The sequence below is a fragment of the Dryobates pubescens genome, chromosome 2 (genome assembly GCF_014839835.1).
Source record: "Dryobates pubescens isolate bDryPub1 chromosome 2, bDryPub1.pri, whole genome shotgun sequence".
Taxonomy (NCBI): Eukaryota; Metazoa; Chordata; class Aves; order Piciformes; family Picidae; genus Dryobates; species Dryobates pubescens.
Genome location: NC_071613.1, coordinates 26,988,008 through 27,005,859, shown reverse-complemented (window position 1 = coordinate 27,005,859; position 17,852 = coordinate 26,988,008). Strand labels below are relative to the sequence as shown.

Genomic DNA, 17,852 nt, shown 5'->3' with positions numbered 1-17,852 from the left:
GAGACAGACTGACTAAAGCACATTCTACTGGAGTAATGCCTACTCCTGACAAAAGTAAGGAACAGCAAGATGATGCATCACAGAACTGCAGCATAGGTAACTGGAATAAGGCTGCTACCTTGAGCCAGTCAGACTACAAAAGCCTAATGCCAGTTTGTCAGCATTTTATCTCAGCAGTTACTGGACTACCAGCAGGAAGCTCAGCAAGTGTCTCAGAAGAGGTAGTGACTTAAGTTGCCCTCATATTCCAAAAAGAATTCAGGCCAACTAAGAACTCTGTCATCATAGACTACTACCAAGCTCATGCTGGTATTCTAAGGTTCCTCAAGAGCTACCTTCTCTTTCTTTACCATCAGATGTTCACGAGGCCCTTGCATAGTGCTTTTAGCTGACCAGCTTCTCAAAGAAAATCTCTGATGAGGTCATCAAAACTTCATTTACACTTCACAGTGCAACCCACCTGCATGAGCAATCAGCCTCGCTCCAACCAGTTCGCCCACCATGACAGTAAGATTAGGAGCAATGGCCATCATTCTGTTCTTCAGGTAGTCATACAACTGTGTTCGATACTCGGAGATTTCAATCACCTGGCACAGAGTTTGGTTACAGGAATCAGTATTAGCTGACTAACAAATATTAAAAGGGTTAAATATACTGAAATAAGCAAGTATCAAGTATTCCAACAAAGAAGACTAGCAAAATGAAGACAGTAAAAAGCCAGTGTTCTAGAAAGCTTTATATAGGGCATATGTCCAGAGCAGAGCTCCACCTACCAAGTATATTAGATCTGTATTGCTTATTCCCTTACGCAACTTATTTTCTCAGCAAAGATCCTGATAAAGGAGTTGACAGCATGCCAAAGACAGTGAAGCAGAACAAAAATACTTAGTAAGGACATTTTCTTTAGGACAAACACCTGGAACATTCAGTTTTCACATAAATCTTTGCCACCATTCTCTTAAAATAGGGTAAATGCTCTTTGCTTGTTCCATACAAATACACACAATTAGAACGCATATGCAAAATCAACCTGGTCTAGACCATGAACAGAAACTCCTAACCCTGCCGCTCCCTGGTAAAGTCACCACTAAAGTCAGAGAGTTCACATACAATCCTGATTGAAGCAGGACAGGGCTCCTAATTCTTTTGGGGCTACAGTGCTCCACTTTTAACCTAGGGTTTATTACCTAGATTCAACAACACCAGATTAAAAAGAGGCTACACAGTACCATTATCTCAAGGACTTCAGAGCACAATGATGACAAAATTACCCCCCCCACAAAAAGTAAGGCTGCAACTTTTGGAAGACTGTGCAGACTTCAACAGTCTGAGATGGCTCAGATGAGGTAGTGACTGTGCAACCCTCATGTGTGTACATCAGGAAAGCAACCAGTGTCAGAATCATCACTGCCATTACAAGTGTGTTAGCAACACCCTGGGAAAATCCTTCCTTGCCACAAGAGGTTCTGAAATGGCTATAATGGAATTGCCACTACTATTCATCCATGTGTATATACCTGATCACAGAGATGAATTATGTTGTTTATATCTTCTTCTGATACTTCTGTCCCCATGGAAATCTCAGCAGCAGCTTTCACATCCGCTTCAATCTCCTCTGGTAGGATGTCAGAAACATCAGAGGAGGCAAAATTGCTCCTGTCTCCTGTGGGGGAGATATGAAAGCATGCTTGTTCTGGGGGCAAGATGAACTAGTTAAAAAGCACAAAACCAGACAAAAATAAAAGTCCAAAATAAGTGAGTCAAGTCTGACATTATCCTATTCCAAACTCCCCAAACATAAAACAATGTTCTGACTTTACATTTACACTGGAGCAGAGAATGGCTGAAAATACTGTATGTGAAACTAGAAAAAAAGTCCTTACTCTGCAACACTGTACAATGCTTCACCTTTCCACTAGCTCCTTGCTACAAAATTTTTGGTCACAAGGTTACAAGGAAGAATTGTAAATGACCCAGAAGTGTTCACTTACTACTAAGCAAATCCATGTAATTCCCTCTATAATTGGTTAAAAATCAAGAAGGTTCTTAAGGAAGTTTCTTAAGGACTGCAAATTGCACACACCCCCACCCCCATTTTTCAAAAAACGAATAAAATCATAAATACAAAGCACATGCCTAAGAGGTGAGGCAAGTGTCTGAAACATTAGAGAGCAGTCCCTCTTTCTACTCTTATGAAAAAGTGTAGCAGTTGTTGACCCCAAGAACACTCACTAAGCTAACAGGCAGCAATTCTTTCTAAATCACTTTTTGGTAGTTAATTTCCAAAGTAGTTTGCTGACCACCTGTGATCTAAGAAGGTATGCTGACCGTGAAGAACTGACTGCTGACACACTTGGAGTTTCCTGTAAGCTCTGAAATGGTAAATGCTTACGGCAAAGGGGGCTGGACTTAGCTGACCTTTAGAGGTTCCTTCCAACCCAAACCACTCTATGATTCTACAAAATTTCACCAACATACAAACACAAGCATACACTACTTTTCTGCCGGCCTTATTTAAACCACTGCTGAAGGCAGGACTGTTCACAGGACTGTAACTAGGGGGGTGAGCAAGTTGTAGGTCTACAAACCATTGCCATTAATGCATCGCATACTAACATACGAGATTCCCCTGGCTCACACCTCCTTATTACTCACCAACTTTCCGCACACATTTACAATATGTTAGGTTGTCTGTGATGATTTTGCCCAGCTCAGGGAAGTGCCAACCATACCATTCCCTACAGCGCATGACGTAGTTATTCAGTTCTTTGTCCAAGTCATCAAGAAGTGCTACAAGAAAGAAAAATGGACCTTTTTTTCTAAAAATGGAAAACGCCAATCAATAAATTTAAACAGTGTACAGGGATATAAAGTGCAGTATCTTATCCCATGACAACTGGAATGAAATACAAGATGCCATACATTAGAAGTCTTTACTTTTCAGAGAACTGCATCATCCCAGGCTCAGTTTTTATAAAAGTATCAGAATTCTCCAGTGTGGCCTGGAAGTTTCATTGTGAGCAGCAGCCAGTTATTCTTCGTCTGAAGTCAGCTGAAGTGCTACACTTAAGATTAATATTAAACTTACCCACCTGTAAACTTTTAAGGAAAAAGGTTCTAATCTTGAGAAATCTTGCATTCACTTACTTGATTTACAAGATTGCATTAAGTCCTTTAGTTACTTTTATAACATAAACATACCCAATAAAAATCCAACAAGCTCACAATTTGCCAGATATATTCTAATGTAAATCTGGTTATTGGCCATAACACCCACAGCATATACTGCTACAGAGCCCTGAGGCTAAAATACTTCCCAGTAATACAATACCAACATTCCCATCTGTTGTCTCAGTGGTAGTGACGAAGGAACTGAATTACATCATTAACTTCATCTCAACTATGTTTCATCATTGACAACAGTCTGGGAATTAATATTCCAAACAGAATTCCTCACTGCTGCTTCACAGCAAGCATGCCAGTTATGATGTAGATTTCTTCAAGGAAAAATAAGGAATGGATTTTGCTGGCTGCATTTACAATTTGTCTGTATTCCATTAAGAAAGCAAGGAGATGGAATACACCATTATGTACTGCCGTGGGTTTTGCACACCTAATGGAAGAGTCTATTCCATGTTGCCCTCTACGCAAGATACCACCAAAATGAAGGGTCAGAAAATCACATTCTGTGGAGCCCATTCTCCCAACTACTCAGAAAGTAGCATGTTAGGAAATCAAGCCCTCAGGAAACGGAACTGACTGCCTATATTTCAGCTGATCTCTATACAAGGAGAAAGTGGACATTGCTTTATTGTATTACCCTAAAAACGCTTCTGCTTGTGGAAAACACTATTAAAAACCACACCTTATGCCCAGCTGAACACCAATGCCCCATTTACTGAAACATGCTAGGAGGAAGTTGAGAGCAATACATTTCCATAACCCATGTAAGTTAGTCAGCTACCCTAAGACAAATTCATTAATAATTTAAGCTCTAAATATACTTACAAATTGCCTGGATAATCATGGTATCTACTTTGTCTGGGCTGAATTTCAACTTGTATCGAGAAAGGCTGAAGAGACAAAAATGCAGTACATCAACATCCTGACATTCTGATGCAGGAAATGCCCCAATATAGCTGTCCATTACTCATTCACACCAGCTCAGTATTATGGCACTGACCAGTCAGCTGTGGCCAGGAGCCTCACTGACAAGTTTCACAAGAGCTCCAACACACATACATGCACATAATCTGTGACCAGAGTGAAAGGGAAAGTTAAGGCTATCTGTACCATGTGTAGCAGACTGAACAGGAGTTCAATTAGCTGCTGATTTCTTTTTATGTATAGTTCCCAAAAAAAGTGTTTGTCAACAACACCTCCAGTTCTGCATTATCTGGACTTAACACACAAAACTGTACCTACCCAGCAGCAAGTATCAGCAACACTAATGTAAAATAACAAAAGAAACTTCCTGGAACAGATTCTCACTGAAAAAGCCCATTACTATCTAACTTTAATGTATGTTTAAAGTCCCTGACAATAGTAAAAGATAATGGATGTCCATAAGGACTGGCATCTTCAAAGTCCTTTTTCAATATTAATGCCCATTTTCTGAGCAAGCACACATCTGTTTTTAAGGAACTAGCTACAGCAAAGCAACTCTCTAACTTGAAAATAGCTTACAGAAAGGACAAGCTCACATCAGAATATGGATTAGAAGTTACTCCTGAATGAATGCTTGACCCAATGCTGATCCAACAACTTTGTATTTAGCTACTGCTCCACTCAGTCTAAGAGACAGTGATTGCAAGGTGGAAAGACAGCTCTGCCTTTAACATTCACACTGATGTATTATATGGATATTCATTCTGGCATAAATCAGTAAATTATGGTCCTTATCTTGTCTTAGCATCAAAACATAGAATACCCCAGGTTGGAAGAGACCTTCAAGATCATCGCGTCCAACCCATCAACCAATCCAACACCACCTAAACAACTAACCCATGGCACCAAGCACCCCATCAAGTCTCCTCCTGAACACCTTCAACACCACCTCCCCAAGCAGCCCATTCCAATGGGCAATCACTCTCTCTGGATAGAACTTCTTTCTAACATCCAACCTAAACCTCCCCTGGTGCAGCCTGAGACTGTGTCCTCTTGTTCTGGTACCGGCTGCCTGGGAGAAGACACCAACATCCGCCTGTCTACAACCTCCCTTCAGGTAGTTGTAGAGAGCAATAAGGTCACCCCTGAGTCTCCTCCAGGCTAAGCAACCCCAGCACCCTCAATCTCTCCTCATAGGGCTTGTGTTCCAAACCCCTCACCAACTTTGTTGCCCTTCTCTGGACTCGTTCCAGCAAGTCAACATCCTTCCTAAACTGAGGGGCCCAGAACTGGACACAGGACTCGAGGTGCGGCCTAACCAGTGCAGTGTACAGGGGCACAATGACCTCTCTGCTCCTGCTGGCCACACTGTTCCTGATGCAGGCCAGGATGCCATTGGCCCTCTTGGCTGCCTGAGCACACTGCAGGCTCATGTTCAGCCTACCATCGACCAGTACCCCCAGGTCCCTCTCTACCTGGCTGCTCTCCAGCCACTCTGACCCCAGCCTGGAGCTCTGCATGGGGTTGTTGTGGCCAATGTGCAGAACCCGGCACTTGGATGTGTTCAATCTCATGCCGTTGGACTCTGCCCATCTGTCCAGCCTGTCGAGGTCCCTCTGCAGAGCCTCTCTACCCCCCAGCAGATCAACTCCTGCCCCCAGCTTGGTGTCATCAGCAAATTTACTGATGATGGACTCAATGCCCTCATCCAGATCATCAATAAAGATGCTAAAGAGCATGGGGCCCAGCACTGATCCCTGGGGCACAGCACTAGTGACTGGCCGCCAGCTGGATGTGGCACCATTCACCACCACTCTCTGGGCTCGGCCCTCCAGCCAGTCCTAACCCATCGCAGTGTGCTCCCATCCAAGCCATGGGCTGACAGCTTGGCCAGGAGTTTGCTATGGGGAACAGTGTCAAAGGCCTTGCTGAGGTCCAGGTAGATCACATCCACAGGCCTCCCCACATCCGCCAGTCGGGTCACCTGATCATAGAAGGAGATCAGGTTGGTCAGGCAGGACCTGCCCTTCCTAAATCCATGCTGGCTGGGCCTGAGCCCTTGGCCATCCTGTAAGTGCTGTGTGATTGCACTCAAGATGACCTGTTCCATAATCTTGCCTGGCACTGAGGTCAGGCTGACAGGCCTGGAATTCCCTGGCTCATCCAACCGGCCCTTCTTGTGGATGGGCACCACGCTGGCCAGCTTCCAGTCCTCTGGGACATCTCCAGTGAGCCAGGACTGATGAAAAATGATGGAGAGCGGCTTGGCCAGCTCATCTGCCAGCTCTCTCAGCACCCTAGGATGGATCCCATCTGGTCCCATGGACTTGTGGGGATCCAGGCGGCTCTGCCTTTTCCTCATCCTTTGATACAACATTTCCCTCCATGTCAACCAAGGAGTGGAGGTTGTCCCTACCCTTCCTCTTGCTATTAATATATTTATAGAAGGACTTTTTGTTGTCCTTCACAGCAGAGGCCAGTTTAAGCTCCAAATGTGCTTTTGCCTCTCTAATTTTCTTCCTGCATGATTTGGCTACATCCTTAAACAGTCCATGGGTTGCCTCACCTTTCTTCCAAAGATGATACACCCTCTTTTTTTCCCTTAGTTCTATTAAAAGTCCATCACCCATCCAGGCTGGCCGTCTACCCCGGCGGCTCCTCTTCCGGCACATTGGCACAGCCTGTTCCTGCGCCTTCGTCAGTTTTTCCTTGAAGCAGGTCCAGCCCTCCTGGACCCCTTTATTTTTAAGGGCTTTTTCCCAAGGAACCCTCTGAATTATTTCCTTAAGCAACCTGAAGTCTGCCCTCTGGAAGTCCAGAGTGGAGGTCTTCTTGCTGCCCCTCTTAGCTTGACTGAATACCGAAAATTCAATTATCTCGTGGTCGCTGGCCCCTAAACAGCCTCTGACCACCACATCACCCACCAGCCCTTCCCTGTTGGTGAAGAGGAGGTCAAGCATAGCCTTGCCCCTGGTAGGCTCATGCAGCACCTGGGATAAGAAGCTGTCCTCCATGCACTCTAAGAACCTCCTAGACTGTCTCCTCTCTGCTGTGTTGAGATCCCAGCAGATGTCAGGCAGGTTGAAGTCGCCCAGGAGGACAAGGTCAGGAGATCTTGAGACAGCCTTAAGCTGCCTATAGAATGCTTCATCAACATCTTCCTCCTGGTTGGGTGGTCTATAACATACTCCAACCAGGATGTCTGCCCTGCTGGTCTTCCCTCTAGTTCTTGCCCACAAGCATTCAACCCCATCGTCCCTAATCTCCAGCTCAATGGCATCTAGTGCCTCCCTGATGTACAGGGCCACCCCTCCACCCCTTCTTCCTTGCCTGTCTCTCCTGAAGAGCCTGTAGCTGTCAATTGCAGCGCTCCAGTCATGTGAGTTGTCTCTGTGATGGCAACTACATCATAGCTTTCCTGCTGCAGCAAGGCTTCCAGCTCCTCTTGTTTGTTACCCACGCTTCGTGCATTAGTGTACATGCTCTGCAGCTGGGCTGCTGGTTTCACCTCTGACACTAGCTTATCGCCCCCAGACTCTTGCCTGAGGGGACTAGTTTCAGCCCCTTCCCCCTTCGAAACTGGTTTAAAGCCCTGTTGATGAGACCTGCCAATTCCCTTCCCAGAATCTTTTTACCTTTGGGGGACAGACCATTATCATATACTGTGACCTTTCCCCTCCTCTGAGACAGATGTACAATGGACTTTTGAATGACCCATCTGACTATTTACAGGGACATTTCAAACTAAATCCTAAACTACATAACATGTGAAAGAAAGCTATCAACTTCAGGTCTTTCTCTAAAGGGTGAGTGCAAACTGGAAAGCCTTTCACTTACAGAGTATGAGACCATGTCACATACCTGGACTTCAAGCAACACAGCACAGCAAATAACACAAGAGAGAGGAAAACATGGGATGAAACAAAGGTGTTCTAGGAACTCACCTGTGTGCCAGACCCAGACACATCGCTGCCATCTCTCGAGAAGGGAGGCCTGTAATAAGCCCTTCAATCTGTGAGCGAATTCCTCTCATCAGCTCTGTAACCATTGGGCTGTGTATACAACTCAAATTCAGCTTGTCCTGCAGGATAAAAATCAATGGTCTAAAGTCAGGCAAAACAACAACATTCCTCTAAAGCCCTTCTTCCTCCAGCAGCCTGGATTTTTCACTGCAGTTCTGTAATTACACAAGAGTTTCAATCGTCTTTGATGCTCAAACTAGTGACACACCCAGCCCTCCACACAGTAACAGTCTGTTTGAAGAGGAGATTTATAATTAATGCTCTAGCTGGTATTTAGACACTGGAACCCAAGACTTAAGATTCTGCAGCTTACTAGAAACAGTTTGGCTACAAAGAGAAAAATTAGAGGTAGAGGGTTATGGGCTTTGGCTCTTTATCACAGAGCAAAACTGAAAATCCGTAGTTCAGAGTCCTTGGTATTATTCACTTTAACACTAAATTCTCCTCCTTTTGCAGCATACACCAGCAGCTAACACAGCATGAGGAGGTGGTCAGAATAAAGTCACTGGGACAGGGAGCAATCAAATATGAGATCATAACTCGGTATTTGATACCTAGGAGATATTGGAGAAAGCAGTCCACCTCTATCATACTTCTTTCCCTTCTCTGTAGGCAAGGACCAAAGGATGTGCACAACTGCTTCTAGACTGCAGAAGGCAGAACTCCCAACAAGACATCTCATAAGCCCCCTGTTGCTGCATGTCTTACAGCCTGGCTAGTTTTTTGTTGGTTTTTGTTTGGCTCCTCACTGTCTTTTTCTGGATGGGACCATTAGAGAAACTAAGTTTTTCATCTGTTGCATCTCTAACCAATATTTAAGAGGGAAATCAAGCAATCCTGAACATCTCACTGCACTTTTACCATATCATTCACTTCTGTACTCAAGTTGCTCTCTTCCCAATATACATGCAGCATCCATTTATCATAAGGATTAGATGTCTTTCACACTGCAAACACAGAATTGGCAGCGTAATCCATTGCTGGTGATTGAAAAATCTCTGGAATTTGACTATAAGATTTCATTAGCAGGAGACAAAATGGAAGAATGGTAAAATTGGTTATCACCTTTATGACGCCTCCAAGTTTGGCATCTGCTACAGCCAGCTGCTCATGGGCATCTTTTGCCACTATCTTCTTGAGAATTTTCTTCAAGTTCTTGCTGAGCTTGCCTTCCACGAGAGCTGTGGATGCTGTATAAAACAAACAAAAACCCCCAAAACACAAAGGTGCTGTTTTTTTCCCCCTCCTAAAAAAAAAAAAAAATCTGCAAAAATAGCACTCCTAAGTTGCTATTTTTTTAACTGCCCACAATAGCTCTAGTCTGAGCCGCAATACTGGTTTGTCATACAGGAGCAAAAAATCAAAATAGAATGAAATTATATACTTGATCCTTTGGAAGCCTAAATCAAAAACCCTTCTCCAGTTGCCTCTCCTTTCTCCATATGCTTTCAGTTCTATTTCTGTCAATTTTGTTTAAGGATCTTTATAAACAGTATGCCATATGCTTTAGATACATGTTTAACATTTCCAAAGGCAAGGTTATACGGGAATATTTTTTGTAACATTTAATTAATCAATCATTTCCCAGGTCCTTTAGTCAGCAACCATATCCTAAAATTGATTACTTAGTTGTATCCTCTGACAACAATAATTTACTATGTAAAGCCCAACAGAGAACCATGCCAGACACACTGACTGGGCAGTCAGACATGGCTCTTTTTAATATAGCATATAGACTTAGGAATTTTAAAAGGCTATTTTTCATTCTCAATTATGCATTGATCTGTAAAAGCCTTATAATCCCACACAATATAATTTTAAGCAGGCGCTTATACAAGTCTCTTTGTGGGTCAGCTCTGTGCTCCACTGAACTTCTGTGATTGATGCATCATCTTCACAGTTAACAGAGAAGCTGTAAGTAATTTTGGTTTTACAGAACCTTAATGAAATGTTAGGGTAAAACCTAAGTGCTGCGCCAAGTTTCCTTTTAACCTTTCTACAATGAAGATAAGTCTCCATATTTCAAGCTACTTAACAGCTCCTAAATTCACTTAAAATAGCCATGAAAACAGTCTTCTCTTCAAGATAAATGTGATGTAGGTAGCCTGAATAATCTCTCCCATTTTGCAGGTAAGTAAATCTGAAGCAAAGCAGTAGAAGTTTTGGGATTGGTTTAGATTTTTCAGTCGCTGGGGTTGGCTTCGGTATTTTGGGGTTTTGGGGGAGCAGAGGGTGTTTGGTTTTGGTTTGGGTTTTTTTGGTGTAGGTTTTGTTATTTTGTTCTGTGAGGTTTGTTTGGTTTTAGTGTTTTGGTTTTTTTTAAAAGGCTTAACTAGGCATGATCTAAATTCAAACATCTGCAAATAGAGAGGAATGTATGGCAGCTTCAGTCTCAGCTGTTTCCCTTGCATCTCATGTATGATGGTAACGTCTCCATTCTTGTTTCCTTAGATTCCTATCCCTACCACATCAGAATACAAAGATCCACTCTTTAGTCATAAACATGACCTGGAACATTCACTGACTGCACATTCAGCGACAACAGTCATGCCATTTCTGAATGATAAGCTAGAACTTTTATCATTTCTGCTCAAACCACTCCACAGTATCAAGCATTTAAATGTGGAATTAATAAAAACTACTGCACATAGGCTTTCAATTTTGTTTAAACTCCTGAATTTATTTTACACATAATACAGTTGTTTTGTTTTTTAGGCTGAAAACCCATAGGCATAATATGCATCTATAAAATAGGAACCATTGTAGTAATACATATAGTCCACTGTCTGCCTGTTGTCTCAGTGGTAGTGACGAAATGTTGACTCAAATCATATATATTCAGTTTCAACAAGAATCCATCACTGACAACAGGCAACACATATCGAAAACTTCTACATGGTGCTCATTAGTCAGCTGCTTGGGAAAGAAGTATGGCAGGAAAAGACTAGACTTCGTTACAACACTACTGCACTATAGACTGGATAGATAATCTCATAGAACAGTAATTCCAGCCGACTTTGAATTTGGAATTAAAAAACTAAGCAAAGAAACAAAGCAGGGACAGAGGTAACAAGTGAACTAGTTCATGGCAGGGCTTTTTTTTTTTTCCTGTAAGAATGGCATTAACTCACTTACCAGCAAGTGCTTCTGTTGTGTCCTGAAATTTTTCGAAGTGTTTTAGCTTCACTCTACAGAAAAAAATACAAGTGTGTAAACAGATGAACATAAACCAGATGCTAGAACCATTTTACTTTTGTTCTGCCTCTACTATTATAGTCCCCCTCTTCTCCCTAAGATTGCAAGAGAGCAGAGGTCAATACCCAGATCCTCAGAAGAATGAAGTTAATTAAACCTGCCAATTAAGTTTGAGTGTGAAGAGATTTTTCAGCTGGATCCTGTGAACCCTTTTTTAAAACAGAAAAAATAAAATAAAAGCAATATTTTGATTTAGTAATTCTAGGACCAACATGATTGGAAAACCTAAATGAGTTCACATTCAAATATGGGCATCATCCACTTAAATTTCAACACTGCACTCTGATTAATAAGGTGTCACTGGTGACTGACTGATAATAGCATCTTCCCATTCAGGTTCAAAAGGGAACTTTCTGCCTCCGTGGAATGCACAGCCTGCACAGCTCAGATTTAACACGCAATGCAACCAAATGCATCTTCAAAGACGTTAAATTTGAACTGATTCACTGTCCATGAATCCTTAAGTCCCTCCTTGCAATTAGATGTTAAAATGCAAGTTCTGAGCTGAGCTTAAATTAAGCAACATAACATGCTTAAGACCAGGCTGGATGAGGCTCTGGCCAGCCTGATCTAGTGTGGGGTGTCCCTGCCCATGGCAGGGGGGGTGGAACTAGATTATCCTTGTGATCCCTTCCAACCCTGACTGATACTATGATACTAACTGCCATCCAGAGCCCAAAATCATGACATGGGTAGTGTTTGACTACACTGTGTCAGGTCTTAGACTGAGCTTCTCTCTCCCTCTCACACAGCCTCTGGTGTTGATATCTAGCATTAGTGCTAAGAAGCTATCTCAATCCAGTAAATTCCTTGTCAAGGACAGGCATTTGGCTAATCTAGTTCTGATTAACCACTGCTCTTTGCGAGTCAAGTATCTGCAAAGGAAGCAAGGTCACAGATAAAGCTGAACATTTGAGTTAAGCACTCGCAGAGCCCAACAGAAGCCCCAGGATTATACTGATGCCTTTTCGGAAAGGCAGAAGAGACAGGAATTACTTTGATTGAAGTAGAGATCCACTAAGAGCCACATCCTGTCTAGCAAATGGCCAAGATGATGTTTCCAAGACAAGATTATTAACACTACAAACAGGCAGATGTAAGACATTGTAGTTCTTCCTCTAAATACTGTTACAGAGCAGGATAAATCCAAATCACAAAGCGTAACTTGTTCAGAAGCATCCATTATAACCAAAGCTGGTTAGAAACCTTCCAACAAAAACACCCTAGACAGACTTGGAAAGAATGCACTGCTGTCTCCAGCTCTATGTCAATCTGCTAGAAAGGACAGCTTGCTTAGTGAAGACTGCAATCTTTGTGCAGATACGCAGCCAAGCCAACACTCACTCACAGCACAGGCAACAACACTCTCAGTTCACAATGATCCATACGCTACTAGTTTCAGATGGATTAAACTTGTTTTCTTGGTTAAGCATCTCCTGTGAACACAAAAACCTGTCATTTCAGCCAGCTCCAGCATTACAAGTTACATATTACTGTCAAAGCATCCAAATCTCCTTAAAACATTCAATTTTTTGCTTCAGTGACATGTAGTAATGACTTCAGCAGCTTAAATATGCTGCAGGAAAAGAAGTTGTTTTCTTTCACTTTGATATTCCATTTTGCTTCTCTGAGTATCTAACTTTTCATTATTATTGTTGACAGCTTCTAGGTTTTACAATACTGAAAAATAAAACCCAGTACTTCTTTCTGAACCTCAGATATGCCTAACTACAGGCAGTCAGGTCCTTCCAAAACCAGACTGCTATCTTCACATGAGGCTACTTACATTTTGTTTGCCTTTTCAGGAGTTTCAAATTCTTTCCATAAGCTGTCAACTTCTTGGAGCTTTTTCTCATTCAGAACCTGTAGGAGGAAACAAAAGAAAATAACAAAAACTGCACACAACTGTATTTAAAGTACTTGTGAACAACCCTCAACCCTGCATTCAGCAGGGAAGACCTGAAGCAGATTTTCACTGTATCCAGTCACTGGAAGTTAATATTCATTGAGTCTACAAACTTAATTTTGGTGATCTCCAGTTTCATTGTTCTCTCAGCAGCTTTATCCTACCACTAGACAGACAATTTTAATTGGTTTACTTTCATCTAAATTACAGAAGTTGCCCACTAACAGCTGGGCCCTTCTGAACCTACACATTAAAGGAAGTTTATCAAAACCAGGCTTGCTCCATCTCTTCTACAGGAGTCATTCACAATCTCAGTGATCCAAAACCAAACCTGCCACTACTTTAAGAAAGTACAAGCATGCCTAACCAGAAGACATGATCCCACAAGTTGTTTTCCTTAATCTGAGCTAGCCATAGGAAGAAAGAGAACAATGATACATAAAAAAAAGAAGAAAAAGAAACCAACTTTTTTCCACAGCTCAGTAATCAGCTGAGCCAAGGATTAGATCTATCCCTGTACAAGGGATCCCGCTCCAGTTTTAAACAGCACAAAATTAACAATTACACCCCGAGAGCCTACCCACATTTCACAAAACAGAGTACTGCAAATTCCTAGAAAAGTACTCAGGGGAGCAGTACAACAATGTTCTTTACACTCCACTCAAAAATCTTGTGGTTTTGTCCCTACAACAGAAATGTAACAAACTGTTGTCTTGGTACAAGTGCAGGAACCATTCTTGAGTTTGAGAACACACTCCCTTGCAAATTTTTAAACCCCGGTCAAAAGCAGTTGCCTTTTTAAAGCTTAATTAGTAGCTGAGCAAGTGAACATAGCAACTCATTTCCCACAGGACTCTGAGGCACAGAAAAACCTTGGGGTAACTGCCTTTCCTCGGCCTGCTGGTTCTTTCCTCCAATTTATCTTTTACACCTCAAGGCCTACAGAATTTTTACCTTCTATAAACAGACATGGGTGCATCGACAAAGAACACAGAAGCTGATAAATCAAGGTTGTTAGCATATAGAAATTACATGTCTATTGATATTTTGTGTGCAGCAAGTTAGTAAGTTCCCTCAGAAAAAGTCTTCCAAGATCTAGAACACAGCTATGTTCCATTTGCCCTTACTATTTAGACTGTTTTTTCCTCTGATGGGCACAATACCTATAAGGAAACACCTGAGAACTACACAGCTTGCAGAGGACAGCAACTCTTAATCATCAAGGCATAAAGGCAGAGCAGTTATGGTAGCAATGGGCACTGCTGAAAATGGAAGTGGGTGACCATGACTGTCTCCCAAAATTCAGAAGCACGAATTCTGTCCAACCCTCAAGTAACTAAAAATCAAACCCAACAAACTCACACCAAAGAACCTCCCTCCAATCCCCTCCCTACTGCAAGCACCCCAGCAGTAACAATCTTTAGAAATGGTTTTAAAAAGAAGAAAAGGTAAATTCTGTGGAGAACGCTGGTAGAAAACGAACATACAGGTATAACAATGGCACAAGCTTGCAGATGAACAGCTAAGGTGTCTAGGAAAGGAAAGCTAATTGACCGAGAGCCTCGCCCTGCAGATAAGTATGCACGGGTACTCGTCATACGTGTTCTCGGCAGCTGCAAATAGAATCAGGATGTAAAACAAACTTGCTTTAAAATATGTGTTTTAATAAAATACTACTTCTGATCGATTTCAGCAAACAGCTTTCACCTTTCCCAATCCAGCCAGGGCACGTTGCAGCGCGCTATTCTGCCCGCGGCGGTACTCAGCAGCCTCTGAACGCTATTCCCTGGTGCCTGGCGCCCTCTGGCCGCTCCGCACACACATCACAGTCAGGCCCCACACCCTTGCCGGAGCCCTTCCGTAAGGGCTTCATCGCTTTATGCTCCTCCCACCTTTACTTTATGTCTACCTTGTTTCAGGAATTAAAATACGGCCCTCCTAGCTCCTGTGAAAGGTCAAAAGGTCTTGGTTCCTTGCACAAGAGGTTTAAACCTATTCAAAAGGCAACTTTTAGCTTTTTACTAACTCGGTGTGGCACAGAACAGTAATGTGAACATCCAATGAGCAAAACCTTCAGGTAGACTGCTCTGTTAGTTCCGCAGGTCTAAGTGCTGGGGGCAGGAGTGAGGGCACAGAGCAGAAGTCATCTGCTTGCAAACATATTTCTCTCCAAGGCTTACATCTTGAAAGTTTCCCTGCCTGAATTGCACAGCTGCACCCCAATAAGGAGGAAAGGTTTCACGGCAGATGAAATAAATACAGCACTCTTTAAGGCAGCAAGGGTGTAGTTTTGCAGCAGACTGGAACAAAAGAAACCAGCACTTTGCTCCCTTTGCACCTGCACCAGTGTTTACACGAGCTAAACCAAGGGGTAAAAACACAAAGAAGCAAAAAAAACCAACACATACCATACCAAACTAAGGGGGGGGGAAACCCACTAGTGTTAGAAAAAAAAAAACTGTATGAGCCCGTGAAACTGTACAGGCATCAACATTCAATCGAGAGAACAGGCCAGAAGCTTGTTCAAACCATCATGAAAAGGCAGCCTTCGAGACACCTCACTAGAAGGCTGGCAGAGCCCTGTGAAGCGGTCTGTTCCTCTCAGCCCACATTTTCAGCATGGGAAGTCAGACCACACACTACACGTGCAGGCATGCTCACCCTGCCCATGTGCTTGCCTAGCAGACCAGCACGACTTTCAGAAAAGCACTCAGACCAAGGCACTCCGTACAACCGTTTAGGCACAGGCTGCCTGTCTCCCACACGCCCCTTCCTGCAGATTTTCCCAGCACAAGAGTTATGAGGACGCAAATAGGAAAAGAAAGAGGTCAACGTGCCCGCACCCGGCTGCCTCCAGTAACGCTAGAGGAGTACGGCCACAGGCGCACAACCTTCTGCCAAATTCACTCCTACGGGTAGGAGAAAAGGAGCGCCACGAGTAATGTTGCACAGGACCACCGAGGAACCCCATCACTCGCACTCCCACCCAGTATCTGCTAACTCCCACTGCAGGCCCTTCATTTCACACACCTCTGGCTCAAGGCCTCATTCACAACGTGGCCTCCCTGTTCCTCCTCTTCTCTCCCCCCCCCCCCCCCAGACTCCTGTCCGGCCCGAGGCACCCCACAGGGCCGTCGCCCGGCTCATCACCCTGAGCCGCCGCCCAGCATAGAGGCACTCGTCCTCCGTCTACATCCCACCCCCCCCCCCCGAAAGTCCAGCATAAGCCCGGAGTGCTCCCCCACCCCGCGCCTCACTTCCGCTTCACCGCAGAACAGCCACCCCCCGCACTGCGGCCCACTTGGGCAGAGATGGGCCCCAACCAAACAAAAGGCTCCCCAATCCCCTTACCTTGAAGATAGCGTAGCCAGCGGCGGTCTCGAACAGCACCAGCATAGCGGCGGGCCCAGGAGAGGCGCAGCCACGTGCGCCAGCGGACAAGACCCCCACTCAGGCAAGCACGCGCCGGAAAAGGAAGCAGCAGCAGCGGCGGAAGTGAACGCAGCGAAGGGGGAAGCGAGGTGGGAGAGCCCCTTCGCGCGCTCTCGCGAGCCACGTGGCGGGGCCGCGCGCGGCGGACGAGTCGGTGCCTGTGCTGCGGCTGCTAATTTCCGTTACCGGCGGCTTCTGCTCCTCCGCTGCAGTTCCTCGAGCTTTGTCCTGTTGCAAGTGGCGGGTTCGAGCCTTTTGGCGTAAAAAGTCTCCCTGTAAGCGTTCAGATGGTAGCCCACTTGTGTTATGTGCTATGCTGGTCGATGAGTACTGTGCCTATGGCAGCCGTTCGTTTGCTTCTGTCTCCTCGAGAGCAGCGGACCGTTGCTCGGCGTCTCTCGCACCCAGCGTGTACCTTGACTGTTGGTGGGGACAGCTATTGTGACTAGAAATGGGTGCATGCTCGAGGACTTGGGTACCGATATTGGTAGCCTTTGTTTCCCGAGTGAATCTTAAAAGCAGATTTGAGTTAGTGGCCCTTTGGTGACCCCAGGCTATGTTGGGGTACAGCATTCAGCCCGTCTACCATGCTGGGGTTAAGCCAGTGCTACTGGCCCTCTTGACACACCAGGGTGGTTTCTCCTTGCTTGTTCTGGTCTCACTTCTTGGACTTGTTCCCAGGGTCTTGCCTGCAAATATTTCCATGGATACCATTCTTTCTTGTAAGGAATTTGTTGCGACTAAGTTCAGTTACGTGCATTTAAAAGGTCTAGTTTTCCGACAGAGAAATGCTAATTTACGTGCATTTAAAACATTTTAAAGGCTGCTTATTTCCCCATGCTGCTGCAGCATCGCCAAGATCCAGGCTGCTTCTGTCCGAGGGAAGGCAGAGGCCGTAGGCGTTGAAAGACGTCCCTTTGTGCCACCTACTGGTTTCTGTCTTGGCAAAAAGCGTCTTTGTGCTGCTGTTCTGACCTACTTCTGCATCTGGACCCGGGCCCTGCTGGAATATCTGAAAAGCTGCATGTTAGCTAGTGGAATACAGGCAAAAAGTACCAGTCCATGGCCTGATAAATTTCCACTATTTTAGAAGCAGAGTGTTTTGTGCCCGCAGGAAGAAAGGCTCTGAG

General features: G+C 44.2%; 1 protein-coding gene and 4 non-coding genes across 5 annotated transcripts in view; all 5 read right to left on the bottom strand.

Moving 5' to 3' along the window:
- The window catches only part of NOP58 (NOP58 ribonucleoprotein), a 28,692-nt gene extending 11,918 nt beyond the window's left edge, over window positions 1-16,774 (bottom strand). Inside the window, exons 1-9 of the mRNA XM_054172859.1 lie at window positions 16,642-16,774; window positions 13,171-13,247; window positions 11,265-11,317; window positions 9,195-9,319; window positions 8,052-8,188; window positions 4,009-4,073; window positions 2,656-2,790; window positions 1,518-1,663; window positions 461-587 (exon numbers count right to left, since the gene is read on the bottom strand). Coding sequence (XP_054028834.1) covers window positions 461-587; window positions 1,518-1,663; window positions 2,656-2,790; window positions 4,009-4,073; window positions 8,052-8,188; window positions 9,195-9,319; window positions 11,265-11,317; window positions 13,171-13,247; window positions 16,642-16,686 — 910 coding nt within the window. The 5' untranslated portion in view covers window positions 16,687-16,774. The remainder of the gene's footprint in view (window positions 1-460; window positions 588-1,517; window positions 1,664-2,655; window positions 2,791-4,008; window positions 4,074-8,051; window positions 8,189-9,194; window positions 9,320-11,264; window positions 11,318-13,170; window positions 13,248-16,641) is intronic.
- Window positions 208-293, bottom strand: LOC128899377 (small nucleolar RNA SNORD11). The gene has a single exon (XR_008463080.1). It is a non-coding gene; the product is annotated as a small nucleolar RNA SNORD11 (small nucleolar RNA).
- Window positions 1,331-1,416, bottom strand: LOC128899380 (small nucleolar RNA SNORD11B). The gene has a single exon (XR_008463082.1). It is a non-coding gene; the product is annotated as a small nucleolar RNA SNORD11B (small nucleolar RNA).
- Window positions 3,340-3,427, bottom strand: LOC128899373 (small nucleolar RNA SNORD70). The gene has a single exon (XR_008463075.1). It is a non-coding gene; the product is annotated as a small nucleolar RNA SNORD70 (small nucleolar RNA).
- LOC128899372 (small nucleolar RNA SNORD70) lies at window positions 10,916-11,004 on the bottom strand. Its single transcript, XR_008463074.1, has one exon. It is a non-coding gene; the product is annotated as a small nucleolar RNA SNORD70 (small nucleolar RNA).
- Window positions 16,775-17,852: the final 1,078 nt, after the last annotated feature.